This window comes from Vulpes vulpes, chromosome 3, assembly GCF_048418805.1.
Source record: "Vulpes vulpes isolate BD-2025 chromosome 3, VulVul3, whole genome shotgun sequence".
NCBI lineage: Eukaryota > Metazoa > Chordata > Mammalia > Carnivora > Canidae > Vulpes > Vulpes vulpes.
The window spans coordinates 137,031,264-137,053,885 of NC_132782.1; the positions used below are offsets into that span (position 1 = coordinate 137,031,264).

General features: G+C 34.3%; 1 protein-coding gene across 13 annotated transcripts in view; it reads left to right on the forward strand.

The window, feature by feature from the left end:
- The window catches only part of COL24A1 (collagen type XXIV alpha 1 chain), a 387,560-nt gene that overhangs the window by 243,155 nt on the left and 121,783 nt on the right, over positions 1-22,622 (forward strand). For all 13 annotated transcript variants that reach the window (XM_072754694.1, XM_072754691.1, XM_072754695.1 and 10 more), the window contains 5 exons: positions 7,799-7,852; positions 13,751-13,804; positions 14,204-14,257; positions 15,533-15,586; positions 15,755-15,862. In XM_072754694.1, coding sequence (XP_072610795.1) covers positions 7,799-7,852; positions 13,751-13,804; positions 14,204-14,257; positions 15,533-15,586; positions 15,755-15,862 — 324 coding nt within the window. The remainder of the gene's footprint in view (positions 1-7,798; positions 7,853-13,750; positions 13,805-14,203; positions 14,258-15,532; positions 15,587-15,754; positions 15,863-22,622) is intronic.

Here is a 22,622-nt window from a genome sequence, read left to right on the forward strand (position 1 = left end):
ACTACCTAACTTAAAAGTTAACTTAATATAATGCTACAGTATTTAAGACAGTATAGTAAGAATAGACAAATAGATAATTTGAACAGAATGGTGAGCCCAGAAATAGAAGTCCAAAAATATAATGAAGTGATATTTGACAAAGTTGCAAAGGCAACTTAGTGGATAGTCTTTTCAACAAATAGTGGTGGAACAACTAGGTATCCGTATAAAAACAAAAGTAAAAACAAAAAAACAAGGATTTAGACAAAAAAAAAACTAAAAATGAATTATAGATCTAAATTTACAATGTACAACTGAAAAACTTCTTTAACGTGAGAAAATCTCACAGACATTGGATTTGGCAATGACTTTTTATGTATAACATCAAAAGCATGATTCATGAATGGAAAAATTGGTAAGTTGGATTTCATTCAATTTAAAACTTCTGCTCTGTGAGAGACATGTTAAGAGAATGAAAGACAATGTGACAATTGGGAGAAAACATTTGCAAAGCATGTATCTGATAAGGGACTTGTAGAAAAAGCTCTTAACAGTTAACAGTAAGAAAACAGTCCATTAAAAAAGTGGACAAAGATCTGAATAGACAATATACCAAAGACATACAGATGGCAAAGGAGCATAAGAAAATATGCTTATCATCATATGTCATTAGAGAATTGCAAATTAAAACAATAACATACCATTGCACACCTGTATGAATGGCTAAAATCTAAAACACTGACAATACCAAATGTTAGCAAAATTGTGGAATAATAATACCAATAATACCAATAATACCACTGTTGGTGGTAATACAGAATGGTATGGTAACTTTGGAACACAATTTGGGAGTTTTTTACAAAGCTAAACATATTCTTACCATTATGATTCAGCAATCATGCTCCTTGGTATTTACCAAAATGAGTGGAAACTTAATGCTTACACAAGAACCCACGCATGAATGCTTATAGCAGCTTTATTCATAGTTGCCCAAAGTAGAAGCAACTGATATGTCCTCAAAAGGTAAATGGATAAACTGGTACATCCATACAATGAAATATTACATATCAATAAAAAAAAGAGCAGTTAAGCCTTTGACAAAAAGACAGAGGAACCTTTAAGTGCATCCTGATAAGTGAAAAAAGCCAGTCAGTAATGTCTAAATACCAAATAGTTCCAACTATGTAACATTTTGGAAAAGGCAAAACTATAGAGACAGTAAAAAACAGTGGTTGCCAGGTGTTGGGGGAAGAGGATCTGGAATGAATAGGTGGAAATGGGAAAATATGGGAGCAGTGAAACTATTTTATATAATACTGTAATGATGGATACATGATACTATGCATTTCTCAAAACTGTACAACACAGAGTGAACCCTAATGTAAAACTATGGGCTTTAAACAGTAATAGTGTACAATGATGGTTAATCACTTATAACAATTGTACCACCCTAATGTAAGATGTTAATAATAGAGAAAATTGGGCAGGGATGGTATATGAGAACTCTGTACATTCTGTTCAATTCTTCTGTAAACCTAAAACTTCTCTAAGAAATAGTCTATTAATTGAAACAAAATATTCTAGTAAGGTCAAACATGGTTCTGTAATAGGGCAAAGTAGCTTATCTTATATCTACACCCAACCTACAAGGAAACACCAAAACAATAGAAGCATAAGAACCATAATATGAGATGCCACTGTCACATTATCTAACACTCAGAAAGTTTTAGCTAACATAGTAAATGACACAGAATGATCATATAAGGAAAGAAAAGCATTTAAAGAAAATTTAAATAAATCCTCCAAAATTTATAAAAACTCCAAAGATTTAATTCTGTGTTTTTCAATTTCTGAGATAGGGTAATGTAATGGCAAAACATAAAATAGACATTTTTAAAAATCATTTTTTCTGTATACAGTAATAAAATATAATAGAAAAAAATCCCACTCTAAATAGAAACAAAACATAATAATTAAGAATAAACTTAATGAGAATTTGATGGGACACATATGAAGAAAACATCAAAAATTCATTGAGACCTAGAAACAGATTTAAGTAGAAAGTCAAATTATTGTCTAACTAGAAGACTAAGTATTTTTAAAATTAATGTATTTATTGGAGTTAACATAATCCCATTCAAAAATCCCAGTACCCATATTAATCAGATGTGAGATTTAATTATTGTAAGAATAATTTATGAGCAAGTAAAATAGCTTAATATTTTTAACCTACTGTAAAAGGAAGATTAGGGCTAGTAGATTTTAAAAGAAATAATACAGAATTATTACATGGAAACAGATGTTTTAACTTAAGTGTGATGTAAAAAAGTCTTTAACATTAAAATATATACAAATTTTAAATTTCTCCCATCCCAATTTTTTGCATGCACAAAGATTTAAGGAAATACAGCAAATTTTAAGTGGTTATTTTGGGTTATTTTTACTTTATGTGTTTCTAGGTAATCTATAGTGATCATATTTAGGGGGCAAAAGGTTATTTTTAACAATGTATTTTAAAAATTAAATGACAAACTACATACGAGGCAGATGTTAATGGTAAAATAGGATGCTAAGTTTATGTCCACAACACATAAAAAACTCACATAAAATTTTTAAATGACTCCCAAAATACATTGGCAAAGCAACATGATCAAGCAACACATAGAATATCACAGCTGATAAACCATAACAAAAACAATATTCAGCCTTGCTAATAGTCAAATATATTTGAAATTGTCCATCAATCACAGAAGAATTTAAAAAAATAATATTCTTTGTTGGCGTGGATTCAAGGAAATAGATTTTACTCTTATATATTGCTTGTGGAATGTTATTGCCACCTTTCAGGACATTTATTCAACTTTGTGACCAAATAATGGTACATTTTAGACTCTGTTGTAAGGGAGAAAATGCAAAATACAGACAGACTTCTGCACAGCCATGTTTCTCTCATTGTGTTTATAATAGTCTAGAAACACATTCTGAGAATTCATAAATGTTTAAATATCATACATAATGTTTAATAAGCCGTAACTGAAAAGCACCAGTGGCCTCTGAATACCTTTAGTAGCTATACTATTGAGTAGAAAAGATATCTGTGACACTTGCATACCAACCTTGCAATCCTACCATTCAAATGTTTATCTTAGCTGTTTGACAATCTCACCTAATGTTACAGACCTTCACATTCACTGATAGTTGAACATGCATATTACAAATCCAATAAAGTAAAATTGTACTGCAAAGGAGATATAGAAACAATATAAAGATCTGGAAATGAAGAAAATAACTAAATTATGGTACTGCAGAATATGAAATGAATGGAATATTACGTAGCTGTTGGATAACTTGTTATGAAGTATTTATAAGAGTAAAGTGTCTATAGACCTAAAGTTTTTTATTAAGTATGCTCCCACAATAGTGTTACCCCGAATGGTAGAATTATGGATGTTATACTTAATGGGGGTTTTTTGTTTTTTTTTTTAATTAATTTTTATTGGTGTTCAATTTACCAACATACAGAAAAACACCCAGTGCTCATCCCGTCAAGTGTCCGCCTCAGTGCCCGTCACCCATTCCCCTCCACCCCCCACCCTCCTCCCCTTCCACCACCCCTAGTTTGTTTCCCAGAGTTAGGAGTCTTTATGTTCTGCCTCCCTTCCTGACATTTCCCAACATTTCTTTTCCCTTCCTTTATATTCCCTTTCACTATTATTTATATTCCCCAAATGAATGAGAACATACACTGTTTGTCCTTCTCCGATTGACTTATTTCACTCAGCATAATACCCTCCAGTTCCATCCACGTTGAAGCAAATGGTGGGTATTTGTCGTTTCTAATTGCTGAGTAATATTCTACTGTATACATAAACCACATCTTCTTTATCCATTCATCTTTCGATGGACACCGAGGCTCCTTCCACAGTTTGGCTATTGTGGCCATTGCTGCTAGAAACATCAGGGTGCAAGTGTCCCGACGTTTCATTGCATCTGAATCTTTGGGGTAAATCCCCAACAGTGCAATTGCTGGGTCGTAGGGCAGGTCTATTTTTAACTCTTTGAGGAACCTCCACACAGTTTTCCAGAGTGGCTGCACCAGTTCACATTCCCACCAACAGTGTAAGAGGGTTCCCTTTTCTCCGCATCCTCTCCAACATTTGTTGTTTCCTGCCTTGTTAATTTTCCCCATTCTCACTGGTGTGAGGTGGTATCTGATTGTGGTTTTGATTTGTATTTCCCTGATGGCAAGTGATGCAGAGCATTTTCTCATGTGCATGTTGGCCATGTCCATGTCTTCCTCTGTGAGATTTCTCTTCATGTCTTTTGCCCATTTCATGATTGGATTGTTTCTTTGCTGTTGAGTTTAATAAGTTCTTTATAGATTTTGGAAACTAGCCCTTTATCTGATATGTCATTTGCAAATATCTTCTCCCATTCTGTAGGTTGTCTTTTAGTTTTGTTGACTGTATCCTTTGCTGTGCAAAAGCTTCTTATCTTGATGAAGTCCCAATAGTTCATTTTTGCTTTTGTTTCTTTTGCCTTTGTGGATGTATCTTGCAAGAAGTTACTGTGGCCGAGTTCAAAAAGGGTGTTGCCTGTGTTCTCCTCTATGATTTTGATGGACTCTTGTCTCACATTTAGATCTCTCATCCATTTTGAGTTTATCTTTGTGTATGGTGCAAGAGAGTGGTCCAGTTTCATTCTTCTGCATATGGATGTCCAATTTTCCCAACACCATTTATTGAAGAGACTGTCTTTCTTCCAATGGATAGTCTTTCCTCCTTTATCGAATATTAGATGACCATACATTTCAGGGTCCACTTCTGGGTTCTCTATTCTGTTCCATTGATCTATGTGTCTGTTTTTGTGCCAGTACCACACTGTCTTGATGACCACAGCTTTGTAGTACAACCTGAAATCTGGCATTGTGATGCCCCCAGCTATGGTTTTCTTTTTTAAAATTCCCCTGGCTATTCGGGGTCTTTTCTGATTCCACACAAATCTTAAAATAATTTGTTCTAACTCTCTGAAGAAAGTCCATGGTATTTTGATAGGGATTGCATTAAACGTGTAAATTGCCCTGGGTAACATTGACATTTTTACAATATTAATTCTGCCAATCCATGAGCATGGAATATTTTTCCATCTCTTTGTGTCTTCCTCAATTTCTTTCAGAAGTGTTCTGTAGTTTTTAGGGTATAGATCTTTTACCTCTTTGGTTAGGTTTATTCCTAGGTATCTTATGCTTTTGGGTGCAATTGTAAATGGGATTGACTCCTTAATTTCTCTTTCTTCAGTCTCATTGTTAGTGTATAGAAATGCCATTGATTTCTGGGCATTGATTTTGTATCCTGCCATGCTACCAAATTGCTGTATGAGTTCTAGCAATCTTGGGGTGGAGGCTTTTGGGTTTTCTATGTAGAGTATCATGTCATCGGCAAACAGGGAGAGTTTGACTTCTTCTTTGCCAATTTGAATGCCTTTAATGTCTTTTTGTTGTCTGATTGCTGAGGCGAGGACTTCCAGAACTATGTTGAATAGCAGTGGTGAGAGTGGACATCCCTGTCTTGTTCCTGATCTTAGGGGAAAGGCTCCCAGTGCTTCCCCATTGAGAATGATATTTGCTGTGGGCTTTTCGTAAATGGCTTTTAAGATGTCAAGGAAAGTTCCCTCTATCCCAACACTCTGAAGGGTTTTGATCAGGAATGGATGCTGTATTTTGTCAAATGCTTTCTCTGCATCTAATGAGAGTATCATATGGTTCTTGGTTTTTCTCTTGCTGATATGATGAATCACATTGATGGTTACGAGTGTTGAACCAGCCTTGTGTCCCGGGGATAAATCCTATTTGGTCATGGTGAATAATTTTCTTAATGTGTTGTTGGATCCTATTGGCTAGTATCTTGTTGAGAATTTTTGCATCCATGTTCATCAGGGATATTGGTCTGTAATTCTCCTTTTTGGTGGGATCTTTGGTTTCGGAATTAAGGTGATGCTGGCCTCATAGAACGAATTTGGAAGTACTCCATCTCTTTCTATCTTTCCAAACAGCTTTAGTAGAATAGGTATGATTTCTTCTTTAAATGTTTGATAGAATTCCCCTGGGAAGCCATCTGGCCCTGGACTCTTGTGTCTTGGGAGGTTTTTGATGACTGCTTCAATTTCCTCCCTGGTTATTGGCCTGTTCAGGTTTTCTATTTCTTCCTGCTCCAGTTTTGGTAGTTTGTGGCTTTCCAGGAATGCGTCCATTTCTTCTAGATTTCCTAATTTATTGGCGTACAGCTGTTCATAATATGTTTTTAAAATCGTTTGTATTTCCTTGGTGTTGGTAGTGATCTCTCCTTTCTCATTCATGATTTTATTAATTTGAGTCTTCTCTCTCTTCTTTTTAATAAGGTTGGCTAATGGTTTATCTATCTTATTAATTCTTTCAAAGAACCAACTCCTGGTTCTGTTGATCTGTTCCACAGTTCTTTTGGTCTCGATTTCATTTAGTTCTGCTCGAATTTTAATTAACTGTCTTCTTCTGCTGGGGGTGGGGTCCATTTGTTGCTTTTTCTCTAGTTCCTTTATGTGTAAGGTGAGCTTTTGAATTTGAGTTCTTTCCAGTTTTTGAATGGATGCTTGTATTGCGATGGATTTCCCCCTCAGGACTGCTTTTGCTGCATCCCAAAGATTTTGAATGGTTGTATCTTCATTCTCATTAGTTTCCATGAATCTTTTTAATTCTTCCTTAATTTCCTGGTTGACCTTTTCATCTTTTAGCAGGATGGTCCTTAACCTCCACGTGTTTGTGGTCCTTCCAAACTTCTTGTTGTGATTAAGTTCTAATTTCAAGGCATTATGGTCTGAGAATATACAGGGGACTATCCCGATTTTTTGGTATCGGTTCAGACTCGATTTGTGACCCAGTATGTGGTGTATTCTGGAGAAAGTTCCATGTGCACTTGTGAAGAAAGTGTATTCAGTTGAGTTTGGATGTAAAGTTCTGTAGATATCTGTGAAATCCATCTGGTCCAGTGTATCATTTAAAGCTCTCATTTCTTTGGAGATGTTGTGCTTAGAAGACCTATCTAGTATAGAAAGAGCTAGATTGAAGTCACCAAGTATAAGTGTATTATTATCAAAGTATTTCTTCAGTTTGGTTATTAATTGGTTTAAATATTTGGCAGCTCCCACATTCAGGGCATATATATTGAGGATTGTTAAGTCCTCTTGTTGGATAGATCCTTTGAGTATGAGATAGTGTCCCTCTTCATCTCTCACTATAGTCTTCGGGGTAAATTTTAATTTATCTGATATAAGGATGGCTACCCCTGCTTTCTTTTGAGGACCATTTGAATGGTAAATGGTTCTCCAACCTTTTATTTTCAGGTTGTAGGTGTCCTTCTGTCTAAAATGAGTCTCTTGTAGACAGCAAATAGATGGGTCCTGCTTTTTTATCCAGTCTGAAACCCTGCGCCTTTTGATGGGGTCATTAAGCCCGTTCACGTTCAGAGTTACTATTGACAGATATGAGTTTAGTGTCATCATATCTATTCAGTCCTTGTTTTTGTGGATTGTTCCACTGAACTTCTTCTTAAAGGGGAATTTTAAGCGTAATGGGGTTTTTTTGATACTATTCACACACACACACACACACACACACAAAAACAGATGCATTAACTATAGTTACAATTTTGTTTATACAAAAAGTTGATAAATGTATTATGTGTTATATTACATATGATATATTATAAATTCTGTATTTAGATACATAAGTTATTCAAAATACAGAGTAAACTTTGATTCTCAGATCTTAAATTTTATTTTAATGTAGGGACCACGAGGATTGCAAGGTGATGCTGGACCTCCTGGAGAAATGGGTGCTGAGGTAATGTTTTTTGTGGCTCTTTTTTGTTTTTTCATCATCCCAGTACTTTTTGTGAGACTCCTCAAGGTAAAGTTGATACATTAGGTATATCTTTAAAGAATAATTCTGTAGTGTTGTGTTTCATATTCAGAAAATTCCATTAATAGTAGGGATGATGGTAGGGATGACTGTTTTATGAATCTAATAAAGTTCTCTTTTTAAAAAGTTTTACTTAAATTCTAGTTAGTTGATATATAGTATTAGTTTCAAGTGTACAATTTAATGATCCAACACTTGCATACAACACCCAGTACTCATTACAAATGCACTCCTGTATCTCCCTCATCTATTTAACCCATTCCCTAGCCCACCTTCCTTCTGATAACCATCAGTTTGTTCTCTATAGTTAAGACTCCATTTCTTGGTTTTCTTCTTTTTTCCTCCTGTGAACCTTTGATTTCCCATGTATGTGTGAAATCATATTGTATTTGTCTTTCTCTGACTTATTTCACTTAGTGTAATACACTGTAGCTCCCTCCACCTTGTTGCAAATTGCAAGATTTCATCCGTTTTGATGCATGAGTAATATGCCCACATATATGTGTTTGTGTGTGTGTGTGTGTGTGTGTGTATACACATACATACATACATACCACATCTTCTTTATTTAATTATCAGTCAGTGGACATTTGGGCTTGTTCCATGATTTGGCTATTGTTGAAAATGCTACTATAAACATTGGAGTATATATATCCCTTTGAGTTAGTATTTTTTTATTCTTTGTGTATATACCTAGCAGTGCAATTGCTGGATGGTAGGGCAGTTCTATTTTTAACTTTTTGAGGAATCAGTGTGGAGTCATTTTGAGAGTGACTGTACCAGTTTGCATTCCCACCAACAGTATAATAGGGTTCCTCTTTCTCTACATCCTCACCAACATCTGTTGTTTCTTGTGTTATTAATTTTTGCCATTCTGACTGATGTATAGTGATATGTCATTGTACTTTTGATTTGCATTTCCTTGATGATAAATGATGTTGAGCATCTTTTTCATGTATCTGTGGGTCATCCGTATGTCATCCTTGGAAAAGTGTCTATTCATGTCTTCTGCCCATTTTTTAACTGGATTGTTTGTTTTTGGGGTATTGAGTTTGATAAATTCTTCATACATTTTAGATACTAACCCTTTATCAGATATGTAATTTACAAATATCCTCTCCCACTCCTTAGGTTCCCTTTTAGCTTTGTTGACTGTCTCCTTTGCTGTACAGAAGCTTTTTATTTTGACGAAGTTCCAATAGTTTATTTTTGCTTTTGTTTCACTCGTCTCAGGAGACGTATTTGCATAGTTGCTATAGCTGATGTCAAGGAGTTTATTGCCTGTACACATAAAGTTCTCTTAACAGCCCATTTAATAAAAGAACATAAAGTGAATAACACTTACCCTTCACTCAGAGTTAACTTGACAGGCCTTCACTCTAAGATGTTATATCTCCTTTATAGAAGAATATTAAGAAGTGATCCTTGGAGTGTCTGGGTGGCTCAGTTGGTTAATATCTGACTCTTGATTTTGGTTCAGGTCATGATCTCAGGGTCCTGGGATCAAGTCCCACAGTTGGCCTTTGTGAAACTCTCTCTTTTGATTCTGCTCTTTACCTTCTGATTAGTCCTTTCTCAGCGTACCAATCATAATATCACAATGACTTTAATTACCAATATTATTCTCATAGCTCTCATCTTGATGGCTCTAACTCATGCCTGTCTCATCAGCTGAAGTTACTGAGTCCCTGTTGTCTTTTATGCATACATCTAAATAACCCATAAACATCTTAAATTCAATGTATCTAAACCAAACCCATCACTTTCCCACTGTTCTTCCTCCTTTTATTCCCATCTCACTGAAAGATACTCCTTATGCCCAACAACCAAAAACTGAATCATCCTAGACACTTCCTACTATATTTTCTCTTACTTTCTTCCTATACTTTTATTCCTCCAGTCAGCCATCATTTCCCTCCGAATAAGCCCCTACAATGTCTCAGTTTTGACCTTTTCTTTTCATCCCAATTGCCAGTGCTCTAGTCTTCTGCTCTCATTGCATGTCTCCAGCAACTCCCATCATTCCTTAGCTAATTGTTGCCAGTTTCTCTTTGTCATATCATTCTTCTCCTTGGAATTTTTCAGTTGCTCTCATGACCTTTAATAAAATGCCAACTTTTTAACCTGATAAATAATGATCTACATTGTTTGACTTGTGTAGACCTGTTCAGCCACACACCAATAAATCTCTTTTCCTTCTCTATGTGATCCATGTTAGTTGACTTCTTTTTGATTCCATGATTATCTACTAGTAATACAAGGATGGCTGATATATGGTCCCTGACTCCTTTAGGAGTCTATTTATAACCTATTCCAGAAGATAATCATATAAAAGATTATTACATTGCAATGTATTAGACCCAGTAATGGATGTATTCACAGGTCAACATAGGAACATAGCAATGGACACCATTAACCCCATCTGGATATAGGGAAATAGAAGACTGTGGGGAATGTGGGGTGGTGGGAAAATGAGTTTTAAGGAATAAGTAGGAGTTAGCCATATGAAAAGAGTAAATAATGATAAGAAATTTCCAGAAAAAGGATTAGTGTGAGCAAGAATACAAACATGATGCAATATGGATTCTTTGATGTTTAAAATCAAAGCAAAGTGTGATAATAGATGAAAATATCAAAAAATTGTTAGATCATAAAAAGCATGTACTCTGTTAAGAAGCTTAATTTTTTATCTTCTGTATTAAGTCATTCTAAGCTATGATAAGCAGGGCAGTGATAAAGTCAGATTTATATTTTTGGAAGATAATTCTAGCAGCTGCATAGAGGATATATTTGAGAGGACAGGAGTGAAGCCATGAATACCTACTAAAGGACCGTTACATTCAACCAGGCAAGAAATGATGGACATTTGAACTAAAGTCGTAGGGATAGAAAGGGAAAGAAATGGATGGATTTGAGAAATGTTTGTTATAAAAATTCTGCAGAACCTTAATATTTGGAGAATATGGAAAGTAAAGGGGAAAGAAAGTCAAAAATTATTACCAGATTCCTAGGCTGTGCAACAGGACGAAGGCAATACCTTTCCTGAGACCAGAGAGGAATATTAGGGAGATGGGGATCATCCTCTGTTAATCTGGCCGAGGTAAATGATTAAGAAGTAGTTGATCTAGGATGCCTGGGTGGCTCAGCCTTCCACCCAGGGCATGATCCTAGAGTCCCAGGATCGAATCCCACATTGGGCCCCCTGCATGGAACCTGCTTCTCCCTCTGCCTCTGTCTCTGCCTCTCTCTCTCTGTCTCCATGAATAAATAAATGAAATCTTTTTAAAAAATTTTTTTAAGTAGTAGAGCTTGGCTTTGAATCCACATCTGACTCAAAAGCTGATGCTGATAACCTATACTATGCCACATCCTTTGAGCCTAAAGAAAGCTGAGAAACTCATATGTAATAACTAGAAGAGTTTTTTTTTTAACAGAGTAGGGGACAAAAATTCTGTTGGAATAAGGAGTAGGGGTTGGGTAGGTCTATTGAGGAAAATTTGCTGGTTTAGAATAGTGGTTGAGGACAATAGGAGAAGAAAATGACTATAGGCAAGTGAAAGAGCAGATAAACCTTACTAAAATCAAGCATTTAGTAGCATATCATGAATTGGCATCATACTGATGGTAATGATAAGAGCCCACAATTATGAAGCACTTTCTATGTGCCTAAGAGTATTTATGTGCTTTACTGTATTAATGGATTCTCATAACACTCTGTGAGATAGATGCAGTTATTATTTTCATTCTACAGATGAGGAAACAAATGCATGAAATGGTTAAGTAACTTACTCAAGAGCAATAACTAGTAGTAGTGGTACAGCCAACATTTCAGTTCAGGCAGTCTTTCTCCATAACCCATCCTTTTAACCACTATGCCTCTCAACATATAATGATGACCCTTTGCACAAGTGTGCAATTTTTTCCAGCAGTATTCAACTGGAAATAGAAATGGAGAAGAGGATTTAAAGGGCTAATCCAAGAGTGGTGTAAGAAAAGAAAGACCAGAGTTCAGAAGATCAACTACTAGAGTTAGTTTAAGAAAGGAATAAAAAGAGCCAGGAGGAGCTGACAGTTTGGGAGAAATTAAGAACCAGAGGAGATCTGTGACATTGAAAGCAATTTTAATATGGAAGTTCTAAGAGTTGGAATTCTCTCTCAAGATAGAATATTAATCTTAGAGTAAGATATTAAATTCTGTCATTTCTAAGGCAGAGCATAGTTTTTCCTCTTAAGTGCTATACTATGCTGCCTCCTATAACAGTAAGGAAGTCACAAAAGTAACCCACAGAAAAATTTAAATTATGTAACTATTAAAAAATTGTGAAATGATGGTAAAATTGTGAAATGATGGAAACTAAACTTTTAGCAAGATGATACATCAGGAAGTAGCGGTATAATTTTTGAGTTGTAGTAGTAACCACTAAGAAAGCTAAAAACAAAAATTGTTTTTTATAAAGTAGTTACCTCTGAGGATTGGGATTAGGGTTTTTCATCATAACTCCATCTGTACTTTGTGCATGTATAGCTTTTATTTTAGAAAAAAAGCAAAGTGAGTATGGATTGCAGAAGCTGAGTCAAAATGGAAAACTAAACTTCAAAAAAAAAAGGAAAACTGAACTTCCCCTTCTCTGAAATACTGACATAAAAGATACTTTAAGCTCTAATAGTTAAAAGGAAGAATATCACCCATGGATCAGAACTTCTGAGGAACCCCTGAAAGATAAAAAGGAAACAAGAAGCTTTTGGTCAAGATAATGTTGTGAATTATTGCTTTAAAATACCCATCTACTCCCAAAACATGGGAACTACAGAATACATGTGTACTTTTTTATTTTTTTTAAAGATTTTATTTATTTATTCATGAGAGACACACACACACACACACACACACACACACAGAGGCAGAGACACAGGCAGAGGGAGAAGCAGGCTCCATGCAGGGAGCTGGACGTGGGACTCGATCTCAGGTCTCCAGGATCAGGCCCTGGGCTGAAGGAGGCGCTAAACCACTGAGCCACCTGGGCTGCCCCATGTGTACGTTTTTACAGTTATACATATACACACATACATACACTCACACACACAATGAAAGTGAAAGAGAAGAGAAAAGGAAGGGGGAATGAGGAAGGTAAGAGGGAAGGGATACCTTTTGTGTGCTCAAAAACAAGATAAATATCTCTCAAACAAACAGAAAAACACAACACAACAGCAATTGTAGGAGCTCCAGGCCTAGAGACAGCCAGGGGTCAAAAGAAGTTGTATGTTTTCAAGATGAAAGGAACCAAATTCTTCCCAACTGGACCCCTTTCCATGAAAGCAAAGTGGAAAACATGTCATATGCATCTTCTATAATGTGAATAAATTCATAACATCTTTGTGTGATATTTATTATAAAATGAATAAATAAAACTGAAATTTTTAAAGGAAGTGTGCTCCAGAGGGCTCAACAGAAATGATTGGGAAAAGTGAAAAGTGAAAAAACACAGAGAATAGTAAGAGTATGAAGGCAGAAAATTAGAAGAGAAAATGGGAGGTGGTTTGTTTTTGACCAAGGATTAAAGGATAACAGGAAAGATTAGAAGAAATTGGTCTTGAAAGTCCTGACTTCAGATAATGTTGTTTTGGCATTTGAACTGTTAAAAAGTCCCAGAATTATCTGGTCTTATGCCATGAAGTTTATAAAGTGACAGCAAAAGTTTTTTCTGAACATATGTCTTACCTTTGAGCTAAGAATTACTACCATCTTCTTAGGAGGTTGCTATTGCCTTTGCAATTGGTGAAGGAAGTATACAGATGATGTGTCAAATCATTTTCTTCTAGGGACCTTCAGGTATTGAGGGAGAATCTGGCCTGCCAGGTGAACCCGGTGCAAAGGTAACCTTCCTAAATAGTAAAAGGGGTCTCTAAACTTTTTTTTTTTTTTTTGGTCTCTAAACTTTTACCATTGAACCCCATTTGCCGTATTTTAGCAAATACCCATCATCTTGAAAGCAAATGAATGACAGCAGATAAAAATGAGAAGTGTCTACAAATGAGTCAGAAAAAAATACTATCTATATATCTATATATCTATATCAATATATAGATATATATATACTGACTGTGTGTGAGGAAATACAAATGATAAGGCTAATGGGCCAAAATATTATCAATAAATTAATCTGGGGGAAAAAATAGAAAGTGTTTTGAAAGCCCTATGCTCATGATATGCATTTCATAATTATATATGCTGTTTTAGTAGAAAAAAGTTTTAATCTTTCCCTGTTTCTTCAGGGAAATGTTGGACCTGCAGGCAATGTTGGAGTTGCTGGAGAACCAGGGTTACGGGTAAGTGTACTGCTGGGAACCGTTTGAATGCACTGGCCTGAGGGGTTCAGAGACTCAACATTTAGCATACATAAAGTTTCAAAAAATGCATAATAAACCTTTCCGGTGCATAATAGAAAACGTTTATCTTTATTTCTAAGTTTAAAAGCTACATGCCAGACCCTGTTCATATAGTAATTTAGTAGTATTTGGAGTCCTAACCTCATACATCTTTTTCTCAGTATGAAGTGCATTCTGCAGAATGCTTTACACATATGCAGAGTAACTGAGATTGTCACTAATGTGAGCATTAAGAAGAAATTCACAAATAACAGTAATCAACTCTCAGTATATTTCCTGACCTAACAAGGCAAACAAATGATTACAGCCTCATTTATGTTTATAAAAACAACAACAAAAACCTAGTCACAAAAGTTAACAAGATTCAAGGAAATAATTGTAAATAAGTATAATTAGGTAGCTTACAGTAGTTGTTCTAATATAGACAGCCTGTAATTTGAGCTGTGGTAAGCTTTTTTCCCAAGATAACAGTGCCCAAGATAATTTGAAGAGACATTTGCATACTAAAAAAGCAAAGTAGGGAGATATATTTTACATCCACTTTCTTTTTCTTTTTTTCCTTTATTTGCAGGGGTTGGGCAGTGTGAGGTTGGGGTAATGGAAGTGTATGGAAGCAACTCTGAAGACACACTAATTAACTCACTTTTAAATATTTTGGGTAACAAGAGAGCCAATACTACTTTAATATCTTCATAGAGTATGGCTATACTTTTCTGTTAAGTTCTATATCTAGAAGACAGCTTCTTGATGTATCAAGGCCTTAATTGTTGCTTCTCTCTATAAGGGAGAAAATACCCTAAAAATCTGGTACACTGATTTAACTGAATTATTATTATTAATATTAATCCATTTAATTCAGTATAACAAGCTACTACACTTAAGAGTATTTACAGTCCTTGAACTCGGGAAACACAGGTCTAACTATATAAATTTACAGAGGTACCAAGTGAATACATACTACTCTCAATTATCTAAAAGTTAAAATTCTGGACCCATCTTATATTTGAATTTACAGTACTGATTCTTTAAATCATCTTCAGAGCTAGTCCAAGCAAATTATATCAAGCTTCTTATACTGCCAAATATTCCTTACAAATAAGGTAGAAGTAGGAATAAATGTACATAAACCTGCTACTTTTTAAAGGTACCAGGAACAAAAATTAAGGTAAATGATTTAACAAAATAATAAATCTCATTGTTTTTGCTACAAAATAGGGTGAACCAGGAGCTCCTGGAGAAGAAGGTCTCCAAGGAAAAGATGGATTAAAGGTAAATTATACTTTTCTCAATTATGTACAAGTAGACACTTGTTTGTGAAATCTTTAAAATATTCTATCATTACATAATTACTTTTATGTCCCAAACAAATATCTGCTTCTTTTGTGGTATAATTATTTTACTGCCTTCCCTTTCTTAAAAGTTTTTACTGGGTTACAGGGGAACCCAGGAGGAAGAGGTCTCTCTGGAGAGGATGGAGAAAAAGGAGAGACAGGACTACCAGGGGCTACAGGGCCCTTGGGTAGACCAGGTCTAATGGGCCCTCCGGTGAGTACTGCTGGGTTCATTTTTGAGTACTAATTGAACTTAGTCCCCTACACACACACACACACACACACACACACACACACACACATACATTCTCATTCTCTTAGATGTCCATTGGGTAATTGAAAGTATGGAACTGTGGCTTGAGAAAGGGCCAAACCAGGGACTAATGATCAGTCTACCTTACATCCAAGGAAGAAAGATACTTTTTCCATGTGTCATACAAGTCCTTGAAGTTTTCTTCCCTTCCCACTTTGAGATATAATTGACAAGTAACATTGTGTAAATTTAATGTGTACAATGTGTGGTTTGATATATATACATATATGTATATATGTATATATGTGTGTGTGTGTATATATATGATTACCAAATAGGGTTAGTTAACACATCCATCACTTTACAGTTACCTTTTTGTGTGATGGTGAAAATTTTTAAGATCCCCTTTGCAACTTTCAGAACACAATGCAATATTGTTAAATATAGTCCCCACATTGTACATTATATATTTATGAGTAACTTATTTTGTAACCGGGTATTTGTACCCATTTGCTATTTCCCCCATCTCTCCACTACTGGCAACAACCATCAATCTACTCTCTGTTCCTATGATTTCAGTTGTTTTGGATAACAAATATATGTGAGGTCATACAGTATTTTTCCCCCCTCTGATTTATTTCACATAACATAATGACTTCCGTGTCCATCCATATTGTTGTAAATGTCAGAATTTCCTTTTTGTGGCTGAACAATATTCCATTGTATATATATATATATACTATATATAGTCTACAGGTCTGGTTTTTTGTTTGTTTGTTTTATATAGGTCTGTTTTAATGCTAGTACCATACTGTTTTGATTAGTATAGCTCTGTATTAATGTACTTTGGAATTAAGAAGTGTGATGCCTCTAGCTTTATTTTTTCTTAAGATTGTTTTGGTTATTTGGGATATTTTCTGGTTTCATGTGAATTTTAAGATTTTTTTTTTCCTAAAAAAAAAAAAAAAAAAGATTTTTTTTTTTTCCTAATGCTTATCATTGGAATCTTGATAGGAATTACATTGAATCTGTTGGTGGTTTGAGAAAATATGAACATTTTAACAATATTAATTATTCCTACCTATGAATATGAGTTCATAGATATGAGTTATCTCCCCATTTATGTGTCTTCAATTTTTTTCATCAATATCTTATAGTTTTCAGTGTATTGATATTTCTCCTTGATTATATTTGTTCCTAAAGATTTTGTTTTTGATACTGTTGTAAATGGGAATGTTTTATTTCTTTTTCTGATAATTCATTGTTAGTGTAAAGAAACATGACTGTGTTTTGTGGGTGATTTTGTATCCTGACATTTTACTGAAATCATTTAATTTTAACAGTTTTTTTGTGAAGTCTTTAAGGTTTTCTATATATGAAGATAATGTCATCTTCAGAGACCGTTTTAATTTTCCTTCCTCCTTTCTAATTTGGGTGCCTTTTATTTCTTTTTCTTACCTAATTGCTCCGGATAGGATTTCCAGTACTATATTGAATAGAAGCAGTGAGAGTGAGCACCTTGGTCTCTTGTTCCTGATCGTAGGAAAATTTTTCAACTTTGTACTGTTAAATATGATATTAGCTGTGGGTCTATCATATATGGCCTTTATTATGTTGAGGTATGTTCCCTCTAAACCTGTTGTGTTGAGAGTTTTTATAATGAAAGTTTATTGATGTTAGTCAAATACTCGTTCTAGATCTATTGAGATGATCAAATGGTTTTACCTTTAATTCTGTGAATAGGGTATATCACATCGATTAATTTGCCATCAATTTGAACCATCCTTGCATCCAAGAAATAAATCTCATTGGAACATGTTGTATGATCCTTTCAATGTGCTGTTGAATTTAGTTTGCTAGTATTTTGTTGAGAATTTTTGCATTTATATTCATCAGGGGTATTATATTAGCCTATAGTTTTCTTATAATATCTTTATCTGGATTTTTTTTTATCAGAGTAATACTGACTTGAGCTTGTGTGTATTTCCACTCTTCAAAATTTTGGATGAGTTTGAGAAATAGTACCATTAATTCTTCTTTAAATGTGTAGTGGAATTCATCAGCAAATGCTAGGGTTTCTTTGTTGAGATATTTTGCTAAGGTTTTTCTTTGTTGAGAGATTTTTCATTACTTATTCAATCTTCTTATTCATTATTGGCCTATTTAGATTTTCTGCATGATTCAGTCCTGGTAAGTAGTATGGTTCTAGAAATAGATATATTCTAAATTGTCCAAAATTGACAAATAATTGTATCTTATTAGTCTTTTATGATCCCTTGTTTTTCTGTATTATCATTTATAATGCTTTTTTCTTTCATTTCTAACTGTAATGGGCCTTTAGGTTTTAGTGTTTGTCAGTTTTACCATTTCAAAGAAAACAACTATTTTTTTAATCTCTATTTTTTCTGTTTTCTATTTCATTTACTTTTACTCTAATTTTTATTATTTCTATTCTTCTGGTAATTTTGGCTTTAGTTTGCTCTTCTTTTTCTCCTTCTATAAAGTTAAGTTATTTATTTGAGATCTTGCTACTTTTTTAAAGTAGGCATTTATCACTGTACACTCCCCTTTTAGAACTGCTTTTGCTGCATTCCATAAATTTTACTATGTTGTGTTTCCATATTTTTTTGTCTGAAGATTTTTTGGTTTTTTTTATTTTGTTTCAAGTTATTATTTGAATTTTAGTCAACATACACTGTAATATTGGTTTCAGGAGTAGAATTTAGTGATTCATCACTTTACATACAACACTCAGTGCTTGTCGCAAGTACCCTCCTTAATCTCCATCACTAATGTAGCCCCTCCCCTGCCCACTCCCCCTCCATCAATTCTCAACTTGTTCTCTGTAGTTAAGAGTTTCTTATGGCTTGCCTCCCTCTCTTATCCCCCTCCTTCCCCTATGTTCATCTGTTTTGTTTCATACATATGGGTAAAATCATATGGTATTTGTCTTTCTATGACTGACTTATATTACTTAGTATAATACTCTCTAGCTCCACCCACATCATTGCAAATGGCAACATTTCATTCTTTTTTATGGCTGAGAAATGTGTATAATATATATATATATATATATATATATATACACACACACACACAAGAGGTTTTATATATATATATATATTACTCAGCCATATAACCTTATTATATATATACATATATATATATAATAGTACAGATATTTTACCTCTTTTTAAAAAAAATTTATTTATTCATGAGACACACACACACACAGAGACAGAGACACAGGCAGAGGGAGAAACAGGCTCCATGCAAGGAACCTGATGTGGGACTTGATCCTGGGTCTCCAGGATCACACCCTGGGTTGCAGGCAGTGCTAAACCACTGCGCCACCGGGGCTGCCCATCTTTTACCTCTTTGGTTAGATTTATCCCTAGGTATCTTACAGTTTTTGATGCAGTTGTATATCAGTTTGATTCCTTGATTTCTCTTTCTGTTGCTTCATTATTGATGTATAGAAATGCAACAGGTTTCTGTACATTGATTTTGTAACATGTGACTTTGCTGAATTCCATGTATCAGATATAGCAATTTTTTGTGAAGTCTTCAGGTTTTCTACATAGAGTATCATGTCATCTGTGAATAGTGAAAATTTGATATCTTCCTTACCAATATGGATGGCTTTTATTTCTTTTTGTTGTCTGATTGTTGAGGCTAGGACTTTCAGTACTATCTTAAACAACAATGGTGAGAGTAGGACATCCCTGTCCCTGTCTTGTTCCTGACCTTAGAGGAAAAGCTCTCTTTTTCTTCATTAAGGGTGATACTAGCTGTGGTTCTTTCATATATGGCCTCTATGATATTGAGGTATGTTTCCCCTTGTTGAGGGTTTTTATCAAGAATAGATGCTGTATATTGTCAAATGTTTTTTTTTTCGCATCTATTGAGAGGATCATATGGTTCTTATCCTTTTTTATTAAATCAATGTTGTGTATAAAAGCGATTGATTTGTGAATATTGAACCACCCTTGCAACCCAGGAATAAATCCCACTTGATTGTGATGAATAATCCTTTTAATGTGCTGTTGGATTTGATTTGTTAGTACCCTGTTGAGAATTTTTGCATCCATGTTCATCAGGAATTTTGGCCTGTAATTCTCCTGTATAGTGAGGTCTTTGTCTGGTTTTGGAATCAAGGCAATGCTGGCCTCATAGAATAAGTTTGAAATTTTTCCTTCTATTTCTATTTTTCGGAACAGTTTCAGAATAATACATATTAATTCTTTAAATGGTTGGTAGAATTCCCCTGGGAAGCCATCTGGCCCTAGACTTTTATTTATTGGAAGATTTTTGATTACTGATTCAATTTCTTTGCTGGTTATGGGTCTGTTCAAATTTTCTGTTTCTTCCTGTTTCAGTTTTGGTAATTTGTATATTTCTAGGAATTGGTACATCTCTTCCAGATTGCCCAATTTGTTGGCATATGATTTTTCATAATATTCTCTCATAATTGTTTGTATTTCTGTGTTGGTTGTAATCTCTCCCTTTTCATTCATGATTTTATTTGGGTCATTTATCTTTTCTTTTTGATAAGTCTGGCTAAGAGTTTATAAGTTTTATTAATCCTTTCAAAGAACCAGCTTCTAGTTTCATTGATCTGTTCTACTGGGGTTTTTTGTTTGTTTCTATATCATTTATTTCTGCTCTCATCTTTATTATTTCCTATCTGCTGGGTATAAGCTTTATTTGCTATTCCTTTTCTAGCTCCTTTATGTGTAAAGTTGGTTAGGTTAAGTGTTTGAGATACTTCTTACTTCTTGAGGTAGGCCTGTATTGCTATATACTTCCCTCTTACGACTGCTTTGCTGCATCCAAAATTGTTGTGTTTTCATTTTCATTTACTTCCATGTATTTTTAAAAAATTTCTTCTTTAATTTCCTCGTTAACTTTAACTTCCATGTATTTATAGTCTTTACAAGTTTTTTCTAGTGTTTGACTTCAAGTTTTGTAGCATTGTGGTCTGAAAATATGCATGGTATGATCTCAGTCTTTTTGTACTGATTGAGGCCTGATTTGTGACCCAGTATGTAATCTGGAGAATGTCCCATGTGTACTCAAAAAGAATGTGTATTCTACTGCTTTAGGATGAAATGTTCTGAATATATCTGTTAAGTCTATCTGGTCCAGTGCATCATTCAAAGGCATTGCTTCCTTATTGATTTTCTGTTTAGATTCTCTGTGCATTGCTATAAGTAAGATATTAAGGTCCCCTACTATTATTATATTATTATCAATGAGTTTCTTCATGTTTGTTTTTAACTGATTTATATATTTAGGTGCTCCCAAATTGGGGGCATAAATATTTACAACTGCTAAATTGAAGTTTTTTAATTTCACTTTTGATTTCCTCTTTAATCCATTGGTTGTTGAGGACTGTGTTTTTAAATTTCTACACATTTGTAAATTTTCCATCCCTCCTCCTGTTACTGATTTCTAGTTTGATACCACTGTGGTTAGAAACATACGTGATATACAAGTTCTCTTTTCCAATGTTTGTTGAGACTTATATAATGGCCTTACATATGAAATATTCTTGAAAATGTCTCATGTAAAATTAAAAAAAGAATGTATATTCTGCTGCTCTTGGATGGAATACTGTATATATGTCTGTTAGGTACATTTGTCTATAGTGTTGTTCAGATCCATTTTTCCCTTATTGATTCTCTGCCTGGATGATATAACCATTTTAAAGAGTAAAGTATTAAAGTCCCTAGCTATTATTGTATTGTATTTATTTCTTCCTTTATTTCTGTTAGTATTTGCTTTAATATTTAAGAGCCTCAATGTTTGATGTATAAATATTTACAATTATTACATATGGATTAATATTTATATTTGCATATTATTGATTACTATCATCATATAATGACCATTTTTGTCTCATGACTATATTGCTTAAAGCCAATTTGTCTAATATTAGTGTAACTATCCCTGCTTTCTTTTGGTTATTCTTATTTCTTTTGCTTGAAATATCTTTTTCTGTTTCTTCACTTTTGATCTTTGTGTATCCTTAAAGTTTAAGTGAGTCTCTTGTATGCAGTAAATAGGTAGGTCTTGTCTTTTATCCATGCAGCCATTCTGTATCTTTTGATTAGGGAATTTAATACATTTACAATTAAAGTAATGATTGATAAGGTCTTCCTATTGACATTTAACTAATTATTTGCTGGCCCTTTTGTATATGATGTCTTCTTGTTTTCTCTCTTGTTGTCTTTGTGATCTTATGACTTTTTGTAGCACTATGACTTAACCCTTTGTTAAACTTCTGTGTATCTACCACATTTTTTGTGGCTCACATAAAATATGTTATAACATCTTATTTTAAGCAGATAACAAGTTCAATGCCATAGAGAAACTTTATATTTTTACTTCTTCTCACCACCTCACATTTCATGTTACAATTTACATCTTTTTGTAGTATGTATACAGTAACAAATAATCTTAGTTATTGTTATTTTTTTATGATCGACATAATGAGAGAGAGAGAGAGAGAGAGAGGCAGAGACACAGGCAGAGGGATAAGCAGGCTCCATGCCTGGAGCCCAACGTGAGACTCGATCCCGGGACTCCAGGATCACGCCCTGGGCCAAAGGCAGGTGCCAAACCACTGAGCTACCCAGGGATCCCCTAGTTATTGCTATTTTTAGTGCATTTGTTTTTTAATTTTTTAACTCGAGTTGTAAGCGATTTATGCACAGTC